General features: G+C 41.6%; 1 protein-coding gene and 1 long non-coding RNA gene across 5 annotated transcripts in view; both read right to left on the bottom strand.

Moving 5' to 3' along the window:
- The window catches only part of C4H6orf89 (chromosome 4 C6orf89 homolog), a 35,646-nt gene extending 18,968 nt beyond the window's left edge, over positions 1-16,678 (bottom strand). The window contains exons 1-5 of one of the 4 annotated variants that reach the window (XM_010389700.2): positions 16,486-16,649; positions 7,745-7,843; positions 3,014-3,145; positions 2,581-2,788; positions 247-460 (exon numbers count right to left, since the gene is read on the bottom strand). In XM_010389700.2, coding sequence (XP_010388002.1) covers positions 247-460; positions 2,581-2,769 — 403 coding nt within the window. In that variant the 5' untranslated portion in view covers positions 2,770-2,788; positions 3,014-3,145; positions 7,745-7,843; positions 16,486-16,649. Of the gene's footprint in view, positions 1-246; positions 461-2,580; positions 2,789-3,013; positions 3,146-7,744; positions 7,844-16,485 lie in introns of all 4 variants that reach the window. The other 3 variants (XM_010389698.2, XM_010389699.2, XM_010389703.2) reach the window with 3 other exon arrangements.
- A 2,636-nt stretch (positions 16,679-19,314) lies between these two features.
- Positions 19,315-24,812, bottom strand: part of LOC115896968 — a 9,209-nt gene continuing 3,711 nt past the window's right edge. The window contains exons 2-3 of the long non-coding RNA XR_004056922.1: positions 23,945-24,069; positions 19,315-19,632 (exon numbers count right to left, since the gene is read on the bottom strand). This is a non-coding gene — a long non-coding RNA (uncharacterized LOC115896968). The remainder of the gene's footprint in view (positions 19,633-23,944; positions 24,070-24,812) is intronic.

Below are 24,812 nucleotides of genomic sequence, written 5' to 3'. Positions count from 1 at the left end.
GGGGGTGTGAATTTGGCTCTACCAGATGTTCCTCTAGCAAGTTTCTTAATCTCTCTGAGTCTTGGTTTCTTAATCTGTAAAATGGGGATAATAAACCCCATCTCACAGAGCTTTAGTGGGGACTGAATTAAAGGAGACAATATAGGAAGGGTGCCTCTCATTAGGTATCAATAAATGTTACTTCCTTTCCTATCATATACTGTCAAGAAAACTATATCTAATTAAGTAGTAAATGTTGCATTTTACCTGGAAAGGGTCTGTCTTCATCACCCCCATGCAGAGGAACTCCCTTGTTTTCTGACATGTACTTCTTGGTAATGGGCAAGGACATTAGCCTAATGTGATGGATGAGTGAGCGCCAGGTGTGAGCTCCAGAAAGCACTGGCTCAGGTGCTAATGGGCTGAAAGGTTGAATCACAAAGTAGGCAGTGAGCAAGATTAATCCCAAGGTTGCGAGAACCTACAAGGAAATATAGAAAAGGCATTAATAATCATCCCAGCAAACAAATACCTTAATACCAAGAAAAACAAAACAAAACAAAATAGGCCTCTTCTGCTATTTCCAATGTGCCTTGAGAACCAACCCATTTTCATAAACAAATCACTTATGTTTACTTCTGGAAGAATTTAGAATTTGAGAACTATGGGGACTGCAAGGCTCACCAAGCTGCTACCATATAATCAGTGTATTTTTAAATCCACCATTTAAAAATACACAGAGGGGGCTGGGTGCAGTGGCTCATGCCAGTAATCCCAGCACTTTGGGAGGCCGAGGCAGGTGGATCACGAGGTCAGGAGATCAAGACCATCCTGGCTAACACGGTGAAACCCTGTCTCTACTAAAAATACAAAAGATTAGCCAGGCGTGGTGGTGGATGTAGTCCCACCTACTTGGGAGGCTGAGGCAGGAGAATCACTTGAACCTGGGAGGCGAAGCTTGCAGTGAGCCAAGATCGCACCACTGCACTCCAGCCAGGGCGACAGAGCAAGACTCCATCTCGACAAAAACAACAACAACCACAAAAACACAAAGGGGCTGGGCGCAGTGGCTCACACCTGTAATCCTAGTACTTTGGGAGGCCAAGGTGGGTGGACCACCTGAGGTCAGGAGTTTGAGACCAGCTTGGCCAACATGGTGAAACCCCACCTCTACTAAAAATACAAATATTAGGCCGGGCACAGTGGCTCATGCCTGTAATTCCAACATTTTGGGAGGCTAAGGTGGGTGGATCACCTGAGGTCAGGAGTTCAAGACCAGCCTGACCAACATAGCGAAACTCCCATCTCTACTAAAAATACAATATCAGCCAGGCATGGTTGCGCATGCCCGTAATCCCCGCTACTCGGGAGGCTGAGGCGGGGCAGTTGCTTGAACCTGGGAGGCAGAGGTTGCAGCGAGCCAAGATCATGCCATTGTACTCTAGCCTGGGCAACAAGAGTGAAACTCCGTCTCAAAAAACTAATAAATACATACATAAAGGCTGGGTGCAGTGGCTCACGCCTGTTACCCTAGCACTTTTTGGGAGACTGAGGCGGGCAGATCACTTGAGTCCAGGAGTTTGAGACCCATCTGGGAAACATGGAAAAACCCCACCTCTACAAACACTAGAAAAATTAGCCAGGTGTGGTGGCGCATGCCTGTGATCCCAGGTACTTGGGAGGCTGAGATGGGAGGATCACCTGAGTCTGGGAGTTTGAGGCTGCAGTGAGCCATGATGGCACCATGGCACTCCAGCCTGGGCAACAGAGTGTGACCTTGACTAGAAAAATAAAAATTTGGCCAGGCGCGATGGCTCAGGCCCGTAATCCTAGTACTTTGGGAAGCTGAAGCAGGCAGATCACTTGAGGTCGGGAGTTCAGGACCAGCCTGACCAACATGCAGAAACCCTGTCTCTACTAAATTTTGAACCTGGGAGGCGGAGGTTGCAGTGAGCTGAGATCATGCCACTGCACTTCAGCCTGGGTAACAGAGCGAAATTCGGTCTCAAAAAAGAAAAAAAAAAAAAACACAACGAGGACAGGCGTGGTGGTTCATGCCTGTAATCCAAGCACTTTGGGAGGCTGAGGCAGGTGGATCACCTGAGGTCAGGAGTTCAAGACTAGACTGACCACCATGGAGAAACTCTGTCTCTATTAAAAATACAAAATTAGCCCAGTGTGGTGGTGCATGCCTGTAATCCCAGCTACTGGGGAGGCTGAGGCAGGAGAATCACTTGAACCCAGGAGGTAGAGGTTGCGGTGAGCCGAGATCGCGCCATTGCACTCCAGCCTAGGCAACAAGAGTGAGACTTCATCTCAAAAAAAACACACACACACACAACAAACAAACAAATAATAATAATAATAAAATAAATAATAATAAAATGCAAATATAATTTAACTATAAATATGCAGCTTTCATCTAGGACCTTTAACAACACAGTCAAATTTCCTAGTAACACATGGTAACAAGAGCAAAGGCCAATTCATTCACAGAAAAACCAAGGCTCAGTGGTGGGATCAGTCAACAATAGCATTTGTGAAGAATGTTGAAGAGTTTGTGCTCTGTTGAAGCAATTACCAACTCAGGAAATATTTTACCTTATACACAACTATAAGGAGAGGATACTGTGGGGGGGGCCTCTGAGGTTCATTCTTTTCCAGCAGTTGTCTGATAAATTTTTCAATTGCCTTCTCTGACATGCCACACTGATGGCCCGTCTGTCTCACCAAATCAACAGTCTCTGAAAGTTTGTCATAAATGCTGAGCTCGTTGGCAGCAAGATCCATGTCTTCCAATATAAAATCCCTGAGAGAGACGGAGAGAAAATAAATGTAAAAAGAAAGGTGGTTTATTTAGGTACTTCCTCTTCAGTTACTTGACCATCTGTAGAGAAGGACCTGTTTTGTGTTTTCCGCAATCCTCTACAGACCAATACTTTTATCAAACACAATGAATACGTAGAGACAATGTCAAATTGCCAAACAAGTTTTAAAATACTAGTTAACTGTGGGCCAGGAACAGTTTACAGACCTGCACTAGTTCCCAAACACTGAGGAGCACTGGTCTAGAGCACAATATGTCCTAATGGGACTCTGAAGCACTAACGACATCCAAAAAAAGATTTCTGACACCAATGATGGGAGATCTGCTACTGGTGATTTCCTAAAATAAAAAAAAAATGGATTATGCATAGTGTTGTTGATCAATTATTTCTTTCCAATTATACCAGATAGACTTTTAGCAACACAAGAGGAAGAACTGATCACTGAAGATTACTGAAGGTGACTGACTTTGAGCAACAGGCTGATAAGCTTTGTTCTTTGCAGAGCAAAGATTTCAGACAACACAAAAACCATGGCATGCGGCTTGCAGTCCTCAACACTTTTCTTTCTACTTTTTTAAAAAAATTTCTTCTAGAGCAAACAGAGTCCTCATGCTTTTCTACAAATACAATTTTAGAAAATAAAGGGCATATTTTATTTGTATTTTATATACTTAAAAGACTTAAGATTTTTAACTAATTTAAAAATTCAATTTGTGTTCTTATAGTTATTTTACAGCCAGATTGTTTCATCATGTCCAGAGAACAAAAGGTAAAAAGTAATGGGGCAAAGTAGAGTTCTCTCTGTATCATTTGTAAAATGAAATTAAATAGTTCCAAGGCTGGGTGCAATAGCTCATGTCTGTAATCCCAGCACTTTGGGAGGCCAGGGCAGGAGGATCACTTGAGACCTGAAGTTTAAGACCAGCCTGGGCAATATAATGAGACCTCGCCTCTACAAAAAAAGAAAAGAGGCCAGGCGCGGTGTCTCATGCCTGTAATCCCAACACTCTGGGAGGCCGAGGCAGGCGGATCACCTGAGGTCAGGAGTTTAAGACCAGCCTGACCAACATGGAGAAACCCTGTCTCTACTAAAAATACTAAATTAGCTGGGTGTGGTAGCGGGTGCCTGTAATCCCAGCTACTCGGGAGGCTGAGGCAGGAGAATCTCTTGAACTCGGAGGTGGAGGTTGTGGTGAGCCGAGATCACGCCATTGCACTCCAGTGTGGGTAACAAGAGTGAAACTCCATCTCAAAAAAAAAAAAAAAAAAAAAAAAAAGAAAGAAAAAGAAAAGAAAAACAAATTTTAAAAATCAGCTTGGCCTGGTGGCACACACCTGTAGTCCCAGCTACTTGGGAGGCTGGGGTGGGAGGACTGCTTGAGCCTAGGAGTTTGAGGCTACAGTGAGCTATGATCATACCACTGCACTCCAGCCTGGGAGACAGAACGAGATCCCATCTCTAGAGAAATAAAATAAGACAAAATAATTAAATAGCTATTTTAAAAAGTGTTTATGTTACAGAACAATAATATTTTTCTTCATTTACAGGAGGAAAAAGAGTGCTTCTTTGGGTTTGTGCTCTCTTCTACTGGGCTTTATGTATTTATTTATTTTTAATACAGAGGGTCCTTTTATATCACATACTTCATTCCTACAGTACTTGTAGCCTCAAAAAGTACCGGCATAGTACATGTGTATTCTCTCAGTAAGGAGATACTGCCACCTGTAGGGTGGAGGACATAGTCACGTTGTTACAACACAACCTAGCACACACCAGCACATCTCCTCTTCCAGCAATGTGCCTCCCAATCACTCCTGTCTGGTCCTCTTTATGACTATTAAGTGTCTAGTTCATTAGGTCTTAACCTGGCTTGCACATGAGAATCACCTAGAAAGCATTTCATAAATGCTCATACCTGGGCATCAACTCAGACCAATTAAATCAGAATCAGAAGACTTCTAATGGTGGATTAAAGGGCATGCAATCTAGACTTTGAGGAACTGGGGGAACGAGAGAAGAGCCCACCACACTATACCCCCCACATTCAGATAAAAAGACAGTACAAACTACAGTTGAGACTTCAACAACATGGGTTTGAACTATGTGGGTACACTTAAAAGCTGTTTTTTTTCTACCAACCCAGGATTGAAAATACGGTATTTTCAGGATGCAAAAACTGCATATACATATACAGACGGATGACTTTTTGTATAAACAGGTTCTGCAGAATTGATTGTGGAACTTGAATATGCAAGAATTTGGGTGTATGTGGAGATCCTGGAACAAATACCCCACATATACCAAGGGACAGCTATATATTTTTTAATGTATTATTTTCAATACATGATGCTAGGACCACTGGATATCCACACATGAAAAAATGAAGTTGGACCTTTCTTTTTTTTTTTTTGAGACAGAGTCTTGCTCTGGTCGCCCAGGCTGGAGTGCAGTGACGCGATCTTTGCTCACTGCCACTTCTGCCTCCTGGGTTCAAGCGATTCTCCTGCCTCAGCCTCCCAAGTAGCTGGGATTACAGGTACCCACCACCACGCCTGGCAAATTTTTTTGTATTTCACCATGTTGGCCAGGCTGGTCTCAAAGTCCTGACCTCAAGCAATCCACCCACCTCAGCTTCCCAAAGTGCCGGGATTACAGGTGTGAGCCACCATGCCCGGCCCTTTCTTTATACTATACATAAAAATTAACTCAAAATGGATCAAATACCTAAAGTTATAAGCTAAAACGATAAAACTTCAAAGAAAGCACAGGGAGGGAGGCTTCATGATTCTGGGATTCAGCAATGGACTTCATAAAATTAATAATAATTTTATGGACTTCATCAAAATTAAATAAATTGGACTTCATCAAAATTAAAAACTTTTTGTAGAAGACAAGGGGAGGGGAAAAACTTTAAAAATTCTGTGTCTCAATACCATCAAGAAAGTAAAATGACAACCCACAGAATGGGAGAAAAATTTTGCAAATTATGTATCTGATAAGGGGGTGGTCTATATAGAATACATCAAGAATTATTACAAATCAGTAATAAAAAGACAACCAAATACAAAAATAGACAAAGGATTTGAATAGCCATTTCTCCAGAAAAGATATAGAAATGGGCTGGGCACAGTGGCTCACGTGTGTAATCCCAGCACTTTGGGAGGCCAAGGTGGCAGGATCACTTGAGGTCAGGAGTTCAAGACCAGCCTGGTCAACATGGTGAAACCCTGTCTCTACTAAAAACACAAAAATTAGCTGGGTGTGGTGGCGGGAACCTGTAATCCCAGCTACTTTGGAGGCTGAGGCAGAAGAATCACTTGAATCTGGGAGGCAGAGGTTGCAATAAACCGAGATTATACCACTGCATTCCAGCCTGGGTAACAGAGTGAGACTCCATCTCAAAAAAAGATATACAAATGACCAATAAACACACAAAAAGATACTCAACATTATTAACCATCAGAGAAATGCAGATTAAAATCACAATGAGATACCATTTCACATCCACTGGGATAGCTACAATCAAGAAGTCAGACAAAAAGTGTTGGTAAGGACATGGAGGAATTGAAACTCTTGTAGACTGCCGGTAGGAACATAAAATGGTACAGCCACTACAGAAAACAGTCTGGCAGTTCCACAAAAAGTTAGGCACAGCTACCATATGACCCAGCAATTCCACCCCTAGGTATGTACCTAAGAGAACTGAAAACATATGTCCACACAAAAACTTATGCACAAATGTGAATAACACTATTCATAACAGCCCCCAAATGGAAGCAATCCAAATGTCCATGAAGTGATGAAAGGATAATCACAATATGGTAGATCCATATAATGCAAAATCACTGGACGATAAAAATGAATGCAGTACTGATATATGATACAATATGGATGAACCTTGAAAACACTATGCTAGGTGAAAGAAGACAGTCACAAAAAACTACAGATTATATAGCTCCATTTAGATGAGAAGTCAGGAACAGAGACGTCTTTTTCTTCTTAATACCTTTTTAACAAACCTGCAAGGAATAGGCAAATCTATAGAGATATAAAGTAGATTTCCAGATGGGAAGTGACTTATCTGAGACCACCCAGTCAGTTGTCACCTGAGCCTCATCTGGACCTCACATTCTTTTCACTAAGCCATTTTTGATTAGCAGCCAGGAGGATGGATTAGAAAGCATTAAGAGCCATACTAACAATAACACCAAAAAACCCCCAGAAATTAAGATGCAGCATTTCCAATTAAAAATAAGTCAGGAGTAGACGATCTCTGGAAAATGAGATCACAGCTGATTTTTATTTTCTTTGTGATTTTCACATTTCTCAAACTTTTCCTGTATCAATTTTGTAATCACAAAATTCTCAGTCACTTCTAAGGAACACCATTGGGCACAAAATGAGTCAGAGATGTACAACAATGCATGACTGTGGCACCACAGGGAAGAAGCAAGGCATGATTTGCCATGCCAATGACTTTCTGGCTCTCCATAGAGTTGTATTCAAATATTACAGCTGGAAAAATGAAACAGCACTGAACTTGGAGACAAGCTTTGCCAATTGCTAGTGAGATGATTTCAGTTAAATTACTTGGTCTATTTCTGCATCCAAAAAATAAGAGGATTGGATCACAAATTTTAGAGTTCACTCTAAAATTCTAAGAATCTATGAACACTTCAGGAAGGAGAAAAATTCAATTCATTAGAAACTAAAGACTCATGTTCAATTGCATTCCTATTCCTGTTCCCACCCTATATGCCAGGTGCCTTGCTAAACACTCTAGAAACATTATCTCAGTGAAACCACTGTGATCCCATAAGGTAGCTGTGATCGATTCCATTTCATACATGTTCAAGGCTCGGAAAGGTTTCGTAACTTGCCAGGATGTGAACCCAGGTGTCCTGAATTCAGGGTTGGTGCATGCTGCCTCCCTTACCAAGTATTTTCCTATTCTGAGCTGGCGGTTCGGAAACCATGTGTCTCTTGATCACAACCGAGCGGCTGAGAACTGGAAAATGATTGACTACAATGATTCCTGCAAATAGAGCAAAGTGATAACTTATAATTATAATATTTTTCACATCTTGGATCTGTGATTAGTGATTCTGAGATGCCATTTTCCTGTTTAAATTAATAAAGACATTCTATGAAAGCAAGCAGGAATAATATTCATTTAAATACATTACAATTCATTATCTAACAATACCCAGTCAAAACCCATTAAAACTCAGTAGAGGACCAGAATGGAAAGGATCTAGAAAGGACTTCTAGAAAAAAAATTCCAGTGAAAAACTAGCGTGCATGTTGGGAGGTGGGGTCACATGCAGGTATCCCTGAGGCAAAAGAGAACATCACACTGGTGTGCTGGTAGGAGAATCCTGTAGCGGACTGAAGTACAGGTGAGGAAAACAGGATTAATCATCATCATTTTTGATGGCTGTTTTGCAACCTTTGTAAGCCTCCTCATGTCTCTTTTTTTTTTTTTTTTTTTGAGACAGAGTCTCACGTGTTGCCCAGGTTGGAGTGCAGTGGTGCAATCTCGGCTCACTGCAAGCTCTGCCTCCTGGGTTCAAGTGATTCTCATGCCCCAACCTCCTGAGCAGCTGGAATTACAGGCTGGGATTAAAGGGATGATCTTTTCTGTTGTTTAATTACTATCATATCCAACCAAATGCCAACAGTATCCCTCTAGCAAGACAATACAAAATGGCACATGCCACCATACCCAGCTAATTTTTCTATTTTTAGTATAGACAGGGTTTCACCATATTGGCTAGGCTGCTCTCAAACTCCTGGCCTAAAGTGATCCACTCACCTTGGCCTCCCAAAGTGCTGGGATTACAGGCATGAGCTACTGCGCCTGGCCTGTAAGCCCTTTCCATATGTACATAAAAATCTTTTTTTTTTTTTTTTTTTTTTTTTTTGAGACGGAGTCTCCCTCTGTCGCCCAGGCTGGAGTTCAGTGGCCGGATCTCAGCTCACTGCAAGCTCTGCCTCCCGGGTTCACGCCATTCTCCTGCCTCAGCCTCCCGAGTAGCTGGGACTACAGGCGCCTGCCACCACGCTTGGCTAGTTTTTGTATTTTTAGTAGAGATGGGATTTCACCGCGTTAGCCAGGATGGTCTCGATCTCCTGACCTCGTGGTCCACCCGCCTCGGCCTCCCAAAGTGCTGAGATCACAGGTGTAAGCCACCGCGGCTGGCCTAAAAATCTTATTAAACTCCCAGTTTGTATCACAAAAAAAAAAAAAAAAAAAAAAAAAAATAGGTTTCTTTTCTTGTTGGGTAATTCAAGTTAGAATGATATTACAACACTGAGTATATTTTTGCAAGCCGTGCATCCTTCTTTCCAGAGATTGTGACACATTTCTCAAGTTATCAGAAAGGTAGTTAACGGCAACTTGACAACGTTTCTAAGAACACCTGTGGATTTTGATGATAAGCCCTCTTTCTGGCTTTGGTTATATCAGTAGTCCTAAACTGGAAAAGATTCTGTCCCCAGGGATGCCTGGAGACACTTTTTACTGTCTTGCTAGGGGGACACTACTGGGATTTGGTTGGATACGATGGTAATTAAACAACAACAAAAAATCTCATCCCTTAAAAAAAAAAAAAAAAAAATCAAAGCCGGGCATGGTGGCTCACACCTGTAATCCCAGCACTTTGGGAGGCTGAGGCGGGCAGATCATGAGGTCAGGAGATCAAGACCATCCGGGCTAACACGCTGAAACTCCATCTTTACTAAAAATACAAAAAATTAGCCGGGCATGGTGGCGGGCGCCTGTAATCCCAGCTACTCAGGAGGCTGAGGCAGGAGAATGGAGTGAACCCGGGAGATGGAACTTGCCGTGAGCCGAGATCGCACCACTGCACTCCAGCCTGGGTGACACAGAGAGACTCCGTCCCCCCCCCAAAAAAAAAAAAAAATCAAACACAAGGTCATTGCTATGCATCAAGCGTGAGAGGATTGAGTGAAATCAGCTGAGGCTTGATGGCAATCCATTTACCTACAGAAAGTAGTTCCAACTCTGGCTGAAGTGAACTTTGCCACAGGGTGAAATTCTGAAGAGTTAGCCTGATTCTAACAGTGGCATAGACCTGCAAGGGCACAGGCAGGATCACTAGAGGACACTACTTTAGAATAATAGTTCTCAGGGTAATTCTGCTCCAAAGGGGACATTTGGCAATGTCTGAAGACATTTTTGATTATCAAAACTGGACAGGAGTTGGGCATAGCAGCACATACCTATAGTCCCAGCTACTCGGGGGGCTGAGGCAGGAGGATCACCTGAGGCCAGCAGTTAGAGGCTGCAGTGAGTTATGATCACGCCTGTGAATAGCAACTGCACTCCAGCCTGGGCAACATAGGAAGGCTCCAGGTTCAAAAAAAAAAAAAAATTAAAAATCAACAAACTGGAGGAGTACTATTAGCATCCGGTGGGCAAAGACTAAACATTCTGCAATGCACAGGAGAGCCTCCTCCCACCCCTCCTCAAAACGAGGTTGAGAAACCTTGCTTTCAAGAGAGGCCTGTGGGAGGTAAGCCAGAGAGTTGTTTCACTTCTGGAGTACTTCAGAAATAGGAGAAGACAAGTGAGAGCTCTGATGAGATGTTCTCCACAATTCCTTCTGGGTCTCTGTCTATGAAGAAACAGGGTAGAGGCATACATGACAGAAAAACTCGGCTAGAACTTACCAATACAAATGTTTGTTTAAAGCAGAAAGCAAGTTAAGAGAAATGTAAACTTCTCTTTTGTCCTGTGTAACAGACAACTAATTCCTCTATAGAGATAAGGAAGTTCTGAACACTCATATGTCATTACCCTGGAGTCTCTGTTTTCTGAAGAGCTATGCCAGCAAGGCAACTCTAAGATAGAAAACTGATTCATCTAGTTAAAGCACAAAAGGGGAAACAGTACGGTTCAAAAGTTTCAAAAGTCCATCAAGATATGTCCAATCTTCAACACTAGGAGCTATATTCACAGTAAATTAAATTTTCTTTTTTCCCTACTTGGCTCTTTAATATTACACTACCCATGTAGTATGGTATCCATTCTTTAGTGTAATGAATATATTCCATTCTATTTTATCCAGTGATTCCCATTAATTAAAGATATGTTCTAGTAAAGAAAAAGTGCTCCTTCAACCATTGTGGAAGACAATGTGCCGATTCCTCAAGGATCTAGAACTAGAAATACCATTTGACCCAGCCATTCCATTACTGGGTATATACCCAAAGGATTATAAATAATGCTGCTATAAAGACACATGCACATGTATATTTATTGCAGCACTATTCACAACAGCAAAGACTTGGAACCAACCCAAATGTCCATCGATGATAGACTGGATTAAGAAAATGTGGCACATACACACCATGGAATACTATGCAGCCATAAAAAAGGATGAGTTCATGTCCTTTGTAGGGGCATGGATGAAGCTGGAAACCATCATTCTGAGCAAACTATCGCAAGGACAGAAAACCAAACACCGCATGTTCTCACTCATAGGTGGGAACTGAACAATGAGAACACTTGGACACAGGGTGGGGAACATCACACACTGGGGCCTGTAGTGTGGTGGGGGGAAGGGGGGAGGGATAGCATTAGGAGATATACCTAATGTAAATGACTAGTTAATAGATGCAGCACACCAACATGGCACATGTATACATACGTAACAAACCTGCATGTTGTGCGCATGTACCCTAGAACTTAAAGTACAATTAAAAAAAAAGAAAAAGTGCTCCTTAGATTTTAAGAACCACTACGAAGAAACAAACATCAATTAAAAGGAAAAATAACTGATAAAACATTAAAATGATTAATATGATTTAAAATAGTAACTTAAAACTACAATAAATGCTTAAAATTTACAATCAAGGTACAGGCAGGGCACAGTGGTTCACACTTGTAATCCCAATACTTTGGGAGGCTGAGGCGGGTGGATCACTTGGGGCCAGGAGTTCGAGATCAGCCTGGCCAACGTAACATAGCGAAACCGTCTCTACTAAAAATACAAAAATTAGCCAGGCATGGTGACGCACGCCTGTAATCCCAGCTTCTTGGGAGGCTGAGGCATAAGAATTGCTTGAAGCTGGGAGGTGGAGGTTGCAGTGAGCAGAGATCACACCATGGCACTCCAGTCTGAGCAACAGAGTGAGACTCTGTCTCAAAAGAATAAAGAATTTAAAAAGAAATGTAGTGTATACATACAATGGAATATTATTCAGCCTTAAAAAAGAAAGAAATCAAGATATTTGTAACAACATGGATAGACCTGGAGGACATTATGCTAAGTGAAATAAGCCAGACACAGAAGGATAAATACTACATGATACCACTTGTACAATTAATCTAAAATAGATAAACTCATAGAAGCAAAGAACAGAATGGTGGTTACAGGAGGCTGCAGGCAGGGGGAAACGGGGAGGTACTGGGCAAAGAATACAAAGCTTCAGTTATACAATATGAATAACTCCTAGAGACCTACTACACAGCACAGTGCCTAGAGTTAACAATACTGTATTGTATATTTAAAAATATGCTAAGAAGGCAGGTCTTACGTTAAGTGTTCTTATTGCTAACAGTAATAATAAATAAGAAGGCAGGAGGAAACTTGGAGGTTGATGGATAGGTTGATGGCACAGATTGTAGTGATGGCTTCACAAGCGTATTATTATGTCCAAATTCATCAAGTTGTACACATTAAATATGTACAGCTTTTTGTAGAAAAATAGTACAATGAACATCTGGACATCCTTCACTTAGATTCACCAGTTATCTCCATTTGGCTATATTTTCTTTCTGTTTTTACCAGAACTACTTGAAAGTTACTTGCAACACATTATGAAATCATTTCTAAATATTTCAACATGCATCTCCTAAGAATAAGGACGTTATTCTATACAACCATTGGCATTATTACCATACCCATTAAAATGAGTAATTCTCTTAATATTACCTAATACTCAGTCTATAGTCAAATTTCTTTAACTATCAAATTTTTTAGAAAGACCATATAGCTATTTACAAATCCAGGATCCAACCAATGACCACACATTGAATCTGGCTGCCGTGCCTCTCTTTAATCTACTTAAATCTAGAACAAGTCCCCAGCATTTTTTTTTTTTTTTTTTTTTTGCCTTTTATGACATCGACCTATTTGAAGCAGAAGTCTCCACATTTTAAGCTTACCTTTACTTGCTTCCATCCTCACGTTTTACAGTTTCTACTACTAGAAAAATGCCATAATCCTTCCTTTCTAAGTTTCTGGTACTGTTTCCCTCCCTTCCTCCCTTCAGAGGCAAGCTCCTTTGGGGGTTGGGGGGAGAAAGTCACTCACTTTCTTGTTTCTCAGGTTTCCATTCATTTATTAACCTGTTGAAATCATATTTCTGCCTCCTCACTCCAACAACATTGCTTTCACTGAGGCCACAAATGGCTTTCTAAACGCCAAGATTGAAGGACTTTTTTTCAGTTGTTACCTTATCTGAACTCTCTGCAGCAACTGCTGTTGCTACCCCATTATCTCCCACAAGTGTACTCAAACCTTAACGTAATTCTCTCGTTCTCTTCCCAAGTGCTGGTATCCACCACAGTTATCCTTGACCTTCTTATTCCCTCCAACGCTTCGACCACCAGCTATTAGTGATTCCCAAATCTCTTCTCCAGTCTACGACTCTCTCCAGGGTTCAAGGCCCATTTATCTACCTGCCTACCAGACACAATGATCCAAGTTTCCCATAGCTCCCTATATGTAATGTGTCAATAACCGAACTTACTGTTTTTCCCCTTTAACCCATTTCTCCTACTGCACTCCTTTTCTTAATGGAAACACTAATCCTCCAAATTTAAAAACTATTCTCCTCCTACCTCATTCCCACCAATGAAACTATCACTAAGTCCTCTTGATTCAGCCTCCTATATAATTCTCACATTCATCCCCTCCTCTCTACCTCTACATTAATGGCACAGTTAAGGCCCTCAACGTCTTTCCTATGGACCAACGCAAAAAGTAGTTAATTTCTATACTTCCAGTTCTCCTCTTCCCCAATCCATCCTCTACCTTGTCCAGTTTTTTATTTTTCATTTTATTTTTATTTTTTGAGACAGGATCTCACTCTTCGCTCAGGCTGGAGCGCAGTGACACAATCTCAGCTCACTGCAACCTCTGTCTCCTGGCTTCAAGAGATTCTCGTGCCGCAGCCTCCTGAGCAGCTGGGAGTACAGGCGCATGCCACCACACCCAGCTAAATTTTGCATTTTTTTGGTAGACACTGGGTTTCACCATGTTGGTGAGACTCCTGACCTCAAGTGATCCGCTCACCTTAGCCTCCCAAAGTGTTGGCATTACAGGCGTGAGCCACCGCACTTGGCCACTTATTTTTTTGAAACACAAATTGGTTCATGCTAAGCACCTTCCAACACTCCTCATCCTCTGCAGGAGCAGTTTAGCATGGCGACTAAGAACACAGATACTGGAGTTGGAAAAAGCTGGATGCAAATTCTAGATTTCACCGCTTAGTGTGTGGCCATGAGACACTACTTATCCTCTCTAAGCCTCAGAGTTTTCATGTATAAAATGGGGATAATTATTTCTACCCCACAATGTTTTAAGAGAATTATAAAATGATGTAACACATTTGTTCCAATAGCCAGACAAATTAAATACCTAATAACAATCATTTTAAGATAAAGTCCCAAGTCAAGCATGGTGGCTCATGCCAGTAATCCCAACACCGGGAGGCTGAGGTGGGAGGACTGCTTGAGCCCAGGAGTTCAAGACCAGCCTGGGCAACATAGCAAGACTTTGACTCTACAAAAATAAAAATAAAAATAAAAATAAAAATAAAAATTGTCCAAGTGTGGTGGTGCACGCCTGCAGACCCAGCTACTCGGGAAGCAGAGGCGGGAGGGTAGCTTGAGCCCAGGAGTTTGAGGCTGCAGTGAACCATAATCGCACCACTGCACTCCAACCTGGGTGATGGAGTGAGATTCTGTCTTTTTTTTTTAAAGATAAAGTCCAAATTACTTACCATGGCCCTTTATGATCTGGTCCCTGCCTACCTGTTCAGTTTCATTTCCCATCAATCCTTCTTCACATTCTACTCTGTCACACTGTTTCATATCTTTTTGCTTTTGCATATACAATTTCCTCTGCCTAAAAAGCCTAATCTCCAGTGCTTTGTCCAGTAAGTGAACTCTTTAAGACACTGACCTCAGTTTTGTCCTATGAACCTCTAGGGCTTTGTATTACATCTATTTTCCTGTCTACTTCCCACCCTAAATAGTTTCTTGAAAGCAGAGATAAATGGAGAAAACACAAAAAACTAAGGACATGGGAATTCACCTCAGATGTCGAATCAGATCAATGTTGAACAAATTTATAGTTATCATTCTGAACTAAATGTAACTCATGGCTCATGGTTTATTCACGTTTTATTCTTTCATTCTTTTTTAAAAATGCAGAGGTCGGGAGGCTGAGGCAGGAGAATGGGGTGAACCGGGGAGGCGGAGCTTGCAGTGAGCCGAGGTCGCGCCCCTGCACTCCAGCCTGGGCGACAGTGCGAGACTCCGTCTCAAAAAAAAAAAAAAAAGGCAAAGGTAGCATCAATGTGATGCGGGTTTAACGTTAGCAGGTTAGGAATCTAGCATTTAGACATTGTTTTTGGTGTGTGGAGTAGCTGCCGAGGAACAGGTATTCAAAGCAGGTCTTGAAAAATGCTTCAGTCCAAAGCAGAAAAGGTCTGACAGAGAAACAGGACCTCTTTCTGGTATGCAAGTTGGGCTATGTGAACCTTTAGTCAAAACTTCAATGTAGCAGAATTGAATTTATTAGTTTTTATTTTAAAGGCACGTTGTTCCCTAGAGGGAAATTTTGACAACTCAAATTCAAATAAACATATTTGTTAAGGGAGAGACGTCTATAGAAGATTCCACCACAGGAACTACCAAATGAGCAATCAGAAAAGCCAGAATACTAAGTATCTGGAAGTAGTCTCTGTTATAAAGGGATTGATGACTAAATACTTTAAAAGAAACATTTGCGAATACTATGGCTATGAGGGCTCTAAGACTAGAAAAAGTGTGGCCTGCACAGTTAACAGTCATAAAATACTACAAAACACGACGCAGGCAAATTTCCTTCTACTAAGAGGTGATTACAAACAAGTATTTTACTTGTGTCCATAAACCAAGTCATATTTCTTTCTGAAATCCAAGATGCCAGGTTTATCACATACCAAGTACACGCTTGAAGAAAAAAAAAAAAATTATTGCCCCCTAACAATTATTAGAAAAACATCTTTCAGAAGGGGGTGGGGAATCTAATCTTAATTTCTTAAAAATTCCGTCAAAAGGTCAGAAATCTGGACTTCATTAGCAACGCTCAAGTTTTGGACACTGCTGTGATGCCTGAGAAGCAAGTTCAAGCAAGGTCGACCTCGTTTTGCTCTCCCCGGCGGAGTCAAGGAAAGTGACAGATGTCTTAAGGGAGTCGACCCCGGGGGAGCTGCCAGTCTACAAAACCGGAGAGGCTCAGAAAAGGGATCAGCGCTAGGATAGAGGATGGTAGCAGCGGCGAGGAGCGGCTGCGCGAGGATGTCAGAGACGGGCACGGCGGCGAGGCTGTCACAGGGCGGCCTCCCCCCACCCAGCCTCGGGCCCCAGTCACTCACATGCGGGGCTCGCGCCCCCTCGGGCTCCTCCCGCCTCGCGGACAGCTGCCGCCGGGCAAGGAGGATGGACAACTTCCTGTTTCCCGGAGCGCGACCCGGAAGCAACCCCCACTCCATCAGCGAGGCCTTGTCCCCTACAGTAGTTTCTCCTCTGGTCCAGCGCTTCCGCCCAAAACGGAACACTCACCGTCGTGGCGAGCGCGGGAGCTCTCGCGATATCTGAAGAGTGCAGGTTCTTGCTCCCCCTGGCGTCCCTCTCCCGCTCCAGCTCTTTTCGCCCTAGTCCTAAATCCTTGTCTCCCTTATTTACCTGGACTGACACACAGACTTCATAGCTGAACTGATCCACTGAACGAGCATTTATTGAGTCCCGTACTATGTGCCAGGCAGTGTGTTAGGCATTAAGGGATGGGAGTGGAAGGGAAACATAAATGAAGAGCAGCCCCTTCCTTCCGGAAGCTCTTACTCTTGAGAAAGACAAACAAATCCCTCCAATTTACAACTCAGCCCACTCATTACTGAGAGCTTCCTCTGTTGATAAAAACTTCAGCCAAATTAAGTTTAAAGGAGTTTACTTGAGCAATGAAAGATTCGCGAATCAGGCAACCCCCAGAATCGCAGCAGATTCACAGACTACCAGGGTGCCTCATGGTGAGAACAAATTTATAGACAAAAAAAGGCAAAGGGAGGTACAGGAATCGGAAGTAGGGTACAGAAACAGGTTGGTCACAGCCCAGTGTTTGCCTTCTTTGAACGCAGTTTGAACATTCAGCAGGCTGTGAGTGGTTGAAGTATGGCCACTGGGATTGGCCACCACTCAGTTATTATTACAGGTGTATGCTATTAGGTTAGGTTTTCAATTTTGTTTGGACTATTAAGCTACATTACAGTTCATCCACAAGGACTGAAATATAGAAGGACAGAGCCCTTCTCAGGCCATATTTAGTTTGCCTTAACAATTCCCCTGTTTTGGTCATTTTCTCAATTTTGAGAGATTGACCAAAACCTTAGTCATTGATGTTATCACTGTCATAAGTGTACCTATATGGTTTTGAAGCTCACTAGGAAACAGTAGAACAGTGGGTTTTGCAGGGAGCGAATAAGGACTGAGTAGAGGATACCTCCTTATGCTGGAACATCCTGTTTACAGGAGAAAAACAAAACCTGGTCTGTTTTAGCATTCATGTGTTTTTTTTTAAAGCCTTAGTTTGATTATGTCACATTTAGCATGAGTGACTCCATTTTAGTTTGGTTTGGTTTGTTGGGGACTAGTGCATGAGCTGAGTCCAAAATAATGGCCTCCCATAATATTGTTCAAAAAAAACTTTCGTGGCTGGGGGCGGTGGCTCAAGCCTATAATCCCAGCACTTTGGGAGGCCGAGACGGGCAGATCACGAGGTCAGGAGATCGAGACCATCCTGGCTAAAACGGTGAAACCCCGTCTCTACTAAAAAATACAAAAAACTAGCCAGGCGAGGTGGCGGGCGCCTGTAGTCCCAGCTACTAGGGAGGCTGAGGCAGGCGAATGGCGTGAACCTGGAAGGCGGAGCTTGCAGTGAGCTGAGATCCGGCCACTGCACTCCAGCCTGGGCCACAGAGCGAGGCTCCGTCTCAAAAAAAAAAAAAAAAAAAAAAAAATTCCCACTTTCAGCCAGGTTCTTACTTAGGTGACAGTGTGACCAGAACTTAGGGCCTTAGCGCCACTCTCAGTTACCACCATTTTGGGTTTCCGATCTCAGCATGTCATTCATAGGTTACTGTGCCCTCATGGTCACACATTTCTTTCAGTTTTCATTATTCCAGTTGAAGAGAGACCATTTGACATTCTACAGATGGCTGCATGGAAGCATTTAAAAACTTTGAGAGAATACAGTGCACCAGGGAGACTATTATTATGATTATCGGGCGGATAATAGCAAGAGTTTGGAGTATGCTCCTTACACAGGGTCCCCATAAGCCAAACCACCTAAAATTAAATAGATAAAAGAATGAGCTAGATGAAGAGTCTACTTCCTTGACTAAGTGGTCTTTTCACTAATCCCCTACAACTGAATATTTATTTTTATTGTATTTACTTTTTGAGACGGAGTCTTGCTCTGTCACCAAGGCTGGAATGCAGCAGTGCGATCTCAGCTCACTGCAACCTCCGCCTCCTGGGTTCAAGTGATTCTTCTACCTCAGCCTCTTGAGTAGCTGAGATTACAGGCACCTGCCACCACGCCAGGCTAATTTTTGTATTTTTAGTAGAGACAGGGTTTTGCCATGTTGGCCAGACTGGTCTTGAACTCCTGACCTCAGGGGATCCACCCACCTCTGCCTCCCAAAGTGCTGAGGTTACGGGCATGAGCCATCGTGCCTGGCCAGAATTGTTTATAATTTACATTTGTTTTCTCCATAGGCCACAAGTGTCAGCAGCTGCACAGGTACTTCTCTGTTTAGCCAATTCTATTATTTAGTATAACTTTCACAGGAGAATTTAAAATCTGTTGTAGAATGATAGCCTTTCAAGTAGAATTTGCTGTAGAGCCTATTATGAGGGAGACATTTCAAATTATTGCCTCTTTTATTCTAAACCATGGAAAAGGACCTAACAAATGATGTCTTTCTAGAAGAGTGAAGGCCTCTTGTCAATGTTCTCTTTAATTCATGATGTGGGTTAAGAGGAGTTTTGACTGATTATGAGGCAATATATGTACCATTAAAGTTTGTTACCTACATTGGGCCTTCATCTTTTATCTATTGAAGTATAAGGTTATTCATGTTTAAGGCTGGTTGCAAAATCCTTCACAAATAAAAGTATACCCTATAAGTGCATATAATATACCCCCTTTTAATTTATATTGTTTATAGAGGCATAAACAAGGAAAAAATATTCAAAGATAAGAGTCTTGTGATAGTAGAAGTTTTGATCTATGATCTTGGAAAAGCTCTTCACATCAAGGATGCCATCTTCTGGGGAGAAACTTTTCTGGATAGTTTTACCTTAAGGGTTCCGATGGGTGTACAGTTCCAGGAGTGTGGAGGGACCCTTCTCAGTTGTGAGATTATGAACCCAAGGTTTAAAGCTCCAAAGTTTTGCTGTAGTGTGGATGGCAAGGACAGTCTTTCTCTTTCTCTGGTGTTCTCAGACGATCCAATCTGCAGGTTCTAGATTGTGAAGGGATTGTCTTCAGTGAATCATAAAAAGTTTTCTTTGCCTAGTGAAAATACACTATAATCTACATCAGCCCTGTTGCATGGGAAAGCTTTTATACAACCAGAAAACATGCATTGAAAATGACAATTGAATGAAATCCCTTTATAAATGTTTAAATGGCCCATCAGGTAGCCAAATGCATCTGAAGCTTTGATTGTCTTTCCAGGAATATGGAACCAAACACTGGATTTAAACTATTTCTGCAATGTAATGTATAAGTCACCACATCAATATATTAAATTTGGATTATTTTATCTTTTCCAGAACCTTTAATAACAAAAGCTTTAAAGACTCAAGAAGGACAAGGTGGCTGTCCTGGTTCTTCATAAGTCCATGCTTAACACTGGACTTATGTTCTCTTGAATACCAGTTGTTTCTCCAATTTAGGTGTATAGCACTGATAAGTAATGGGTTATCATAGGCAATTTGACTTAGACCATGGAGTTCATTCAAATTGTATATTTAAACAATTTTAGTATTGGCTAATTTAGCACGATAATCTAGAGCTTGATTTTGAAAGGTTTGTTAAATACCAAAGGTTTAAAACACTGGATATTACAAAATAGAATCTTAGGTTACCGGCCAGGCGTGGTGGCTCACGCCTGTAATCCCAGCACTTTGGGAGGCCCAGGCGGGCGGATCACGAGGTCAGGAGATCAAGACCATCCTGGCTAACACGGTGAAACCCCGTCTCTCCTAAAAATACAAAAAAATTAGCAGGGCATGGTGGTGGGCGCCTGTAGTCCCAGCTACTCAGGAGGCTGAGGCAGGAGACTGGTGTGAACCCGGGAGGCAGAGCTTGCAGTGAGCCAAGATTGCGCCACTGCACTCCAGCCTGGGCAACAGAGCGAGACTCCATCTCAAAAAAAAAAAAAAAAAAAAAAAGAATCTTAGGTTACCGTAAGTCATTCATTTAGCCAAAATGATAACCTAAAAAATTTTAAAGGAAAAAACAGTATTTTGATAGGAAGGAGACTTAGCTTTCCAAACAAGATCCAATGAGGATAGCATGAGGCCAACTGACTGTCTCTTTTCTTTCCTTCCCCCACCTTTTTTTTTTGTAGTTTACTTAAAAGGTAAACAAAAACCTTTCATTATCTTTTAATATTAAATAAAAATCCTTTCTAAAAGAGAAAACCAAATTTTATGTTTCCATTAGTGTATTTTTAATGTTAAAGCTAGTTTTCAATAACATTTTATAAATCTATTCAGTTTTAATTAGTTTGACCATAAGGTAAGATTTTTATAAACCTTTTATAATCCTTTACTATTTTTTTTCTCAGAGCAGAACAATCTTCTAAGAAAACTCTCTTGTGCTTTTATTCCAATGTCCAATTTATGGGAAAAAAAACTGAATAGTGCCATTTTAACTTTAGCCAATATGTTCACACATAGAATCCTTATAATTAATTTTTTTTTTTTTTTTTTTGAGATGGAGTTTTGCTCTTGTTGCCCAAGCTGGAGTGCAATCTTGGCTCGTTGCAACCTCCGCTTCCTGGGTTCAAGTGATTCTCCTGCCTCAGCCTCCCCAGTAGCTGGGATTACAGGTGTGCAACACCACACCTGGCTAATTTTTTGTATTTTTAGTAGAAACGGCATTTCACCATGTTAGCCAGGCTGGTCTCGAACTCCTGACCTCAGGTGATCCACCCACCTCGGCCTCCCAAAGTGCTGGGATCACAGGCATAAGCCACCGAGCCTGGCCTCTATAATTAATTTTTTTTTTTTTTTTTTTTTTGAGACGGAGTCTCGCTCTGTCGCCCAGGCTGGAGTGCAGTGGCTGGATCTCAGCTCACTGCAAGCTCCACCTCCCGGGTTTACGCCATTCTCCTGCCTCAGCCTCCCGAGTAGCTGGGACTACGTTAGCTGGGACTACAGGTGCCCGCCACCTCGCCCGGCTAGTTTTTTGTATTTTTTAGTAGAGACTGGGTTTCACTGTGTTAGCCAGGATGGTCTTGATCTCCTGACCTTGTGATCTGCCAGTCTCGGCCTCCCAAAGTGCTGGGATTACAGGCTTGAGCCACCGCGCCCGGCCTATAATTAATTTTTATAAACCTCCCACAATTGTTCAAACCTTTAGCTTTATTTAATTTAAAACAATCCTTTAACCCTCCAACCTAGGCAAAAATTTACATTCCTATATTTTCTTATAATCTCTTACAAAAAACACATTTCATTCTCCTTATACACCTTGCATGTAAACCTATTTTTTCAGTAGTCTCAATTACATATTACAATGTTAACTCTTAGCAACTTTTACTTTTGGCGAAAACCTTGGTAAGTAAGGGATTTTAATTATGTACTCGGTGTGGAGCCCAGGACCCAGACAGAAATGCAGAAAAAGGTCCGACTCTTTCCAGCATCTAACTCCAGGTGTCCCAGGTCTTACCTAGCTGTGAAGCAGGCAGGCTGTACAGTTAAGAGTCATGGTGACATTTTATGAAGCATTTAGAAGGCCTAATCACCTTAAAATTGTACAACATTTCTGGCATAAATTCCTTTTCATAAATTCTTTCACAAGTTACACAGACTATGTATGATATGTTTAGACTTTCTGACTTGCCCTAAACATCCCTCTTTTTAAACAACTAGTCATTTTACTTTAGGACAAGAATTTACCATACAACATCCTTTCTTACATAAAACCTGTTTTCTTTATACTCTTTGTATAGCTAGGGGGCATGGCTAATTCCATATATCCCCAGGCCTTATTTAGAATTTAACGTCTCCAAAATAAGTCGAACAATTTTCAAAAGTCAAAGCAGTTTATGACCTTAAAGCATATAGCAAAGCTAATATCTGACTTGCATAATTTAGACAAAATGTCTTTATTTTATCAATAATATTTAAAGCTGTTTTTATTTCCCAAAGATTACTAAAGTTACATGAACTAAAAGGCATTACAGTTTTTATTTTGCTTTCAAAATATTTAAGTGCTTCTTTTTGTTTAAGCCAATTAATTAGAGCTCTTTTATATAAGCATTACACACAACACATATGTAATTAGACAGACAGACAGAAGATTACTATAGTAGTTGTAAGATTTTTCATTTGCCAGTTTTTAAGTTTCTTAATTGGTTAGTGGCTTGAAAGAACAGGGCCAGGAAAAGAGTTTCTGGTGCCTCCTGTTTTTCCCATGGATTCCAGGCCATTAGAGCCTGAATATCCACTTTTAGTTAACCTGACTTTTAACCATAGCACTCTTTAATAAAGTCCTTTTAAAATTTCTTATTACTGATTTTACTCAGGCCAAATGGCTATTTCTGGCTTTTGAACTTTACCAAAGGTAACCTCCTAGGTGCTCAAGGAAGGAAAATTTAAGATAGTCTGTGGAGGAGAAAAGACTAGACAAGGTTATACAGATATTAAACCAGAAAGAACTTACTTCCTAAGCAGGGAATGAAACTGGAACTGCCAGTGTGAAAGGCCAGTGAGCCACAGCACAGAGCAGTCTCTACTGCCCTTCCCAGAAGGAGTCTAGAGTAGTTAATTTTGAGCTTGCAGAGGCTTTAATTTTTAGAGCTAACTATGATTAATCATAAAATTCCTGTTCCCTGGAAAGTGGAGACCAAGAGAAAGTACTGCCATGTGGTTACAAGGTCAAGCTCCCAAGGACATAAAACAAGATGAAGACCCCATCCAGTTTTTTTGCTTGTTTGTTTCAGGGACCTGCTGGAAAGTTTGTTATTGACCAGCGAGCTTATGGGGTCCTAAGCCCATGTTTTATCCTAAGGTACCCCTTGACCCATAAAAACAAATTCATAGCACAAATACATCAGTTTAAGACTAGCCTCAGAATTTTTTTCACGTTAATCAAAACCTTACAGAAGAGACAGGTAAATAAACAGTGATTTTTACCATTCATTCAACCATTTGCACAGAGAGAGAGAAGCCAAAAATCTGGTAAGAAATTCTTATCCTTTTGCCGGCATGCCAGGCTTCTTGGTTCCCTTTCCCTCAGTGGCCCCAGTGACCCAACTTGCCACACCATCACACTGGGGGCCAAGCTGCATCATAAAGGAAAAAAAATTTTTTTTTCTGACCAGAGCAAAATACATGTGATAAAACATAGACATCAGCCACTCTGCTTAGCACCCAATATCAAACCGGCAAGGTTTATATTTGCCTTCAGATGGGCCCCATCATCTTTAATCCAGTCTCTGACTAGGGGTTTCAACACGTGGTCTCTGGGCAAGCTGGTTGCCCTGAGTAATAGAAAAGATAAAAAAGGGAAAGGAAAGAGAGATCCGAGAGGAAGCTTACCTGTGATCCCCAGGTGCTGTGAGAGATCAATGGACACAAGTGGGCCCTGCAGGTACCTTGCATGTTCACTCAGTGCTCCTGGCAGTCGCTAGAAGCTCCACTTTGGATCCCACTCCTGACACCATCTGATAAAAGAAAAATTTCGGCCAAATTAAGTTTAAAGGAGTTTAATTGAGCAAGGAATGATTCGCAAATCGGGCAACTCCCAGAATCACAGCAGATTCACAGAGACTCCAGGGGTGACTCATGATCAGAACAAATTTACAGACAAAAAGGTAAAATAAGGTACAGCAATCAGAAGTGAGGTACAGAAACAGCGAGATTGGTTAAAGCTCAGTGTTTGCCTTATTTGAACGCAGTTTGAACATTCAGCAGTCTATCAGTTGTTGAAGTATGGCCGCTGGGATTGGCCCACATTCAGCTATTGTTACAGGTATATACTATTAAGTTAGGTTTTCAAATTTGTCTGACTATAAAGCTAGGTTACAGTTCATCCACAAGGACTCAAATATAGAAGGACAGAGCCCTTCTCAGGCCATATTTAGTTTTCTTTAACAGTGTGACAGACTATACTAAGCACTTTCAATTCATGGAGCCACTTCAACTCTATGGCATAAATAGCCCCATAACATCCTCATACAAACAAAACTGAAGTTTATGGAGAGGTTAACTTGCTCAAGATTTTACAGATAAGGAGTGGAAGGATTAGCATTTGAACCCAGACTCCTTATTCTGCCCTGTGTGTAGTGCCAAAGCTCTTAACTGCTTTCTACAAGAAACCTGCAAACAAAATACTACCGGGTTCAGACTAATGCTATAGCTACAAAGGTAGTGTGACAGTGATGTAAATGTATGAAACCAATGAAAC

Source organism: Rhinopithecus roxellana, chromosome 4 (assembly GCF_007565055.1).
Source record: "Rhinopithecus roxellana isolate Shanxi Qingling chromosome 4, ASM756505v1, whole genome shotgun sequence".
NCBI lineage: Eukaryota > Metazoa > Chordata > Mammalia > Primates > Cercopithecidae > Rhinopithecus > Rhinopithecus roxellana.
Note: the sequence above shows the minus strand (reverse complement) of the source record. Positions and strands in the feature narration are given on the sequence as shown.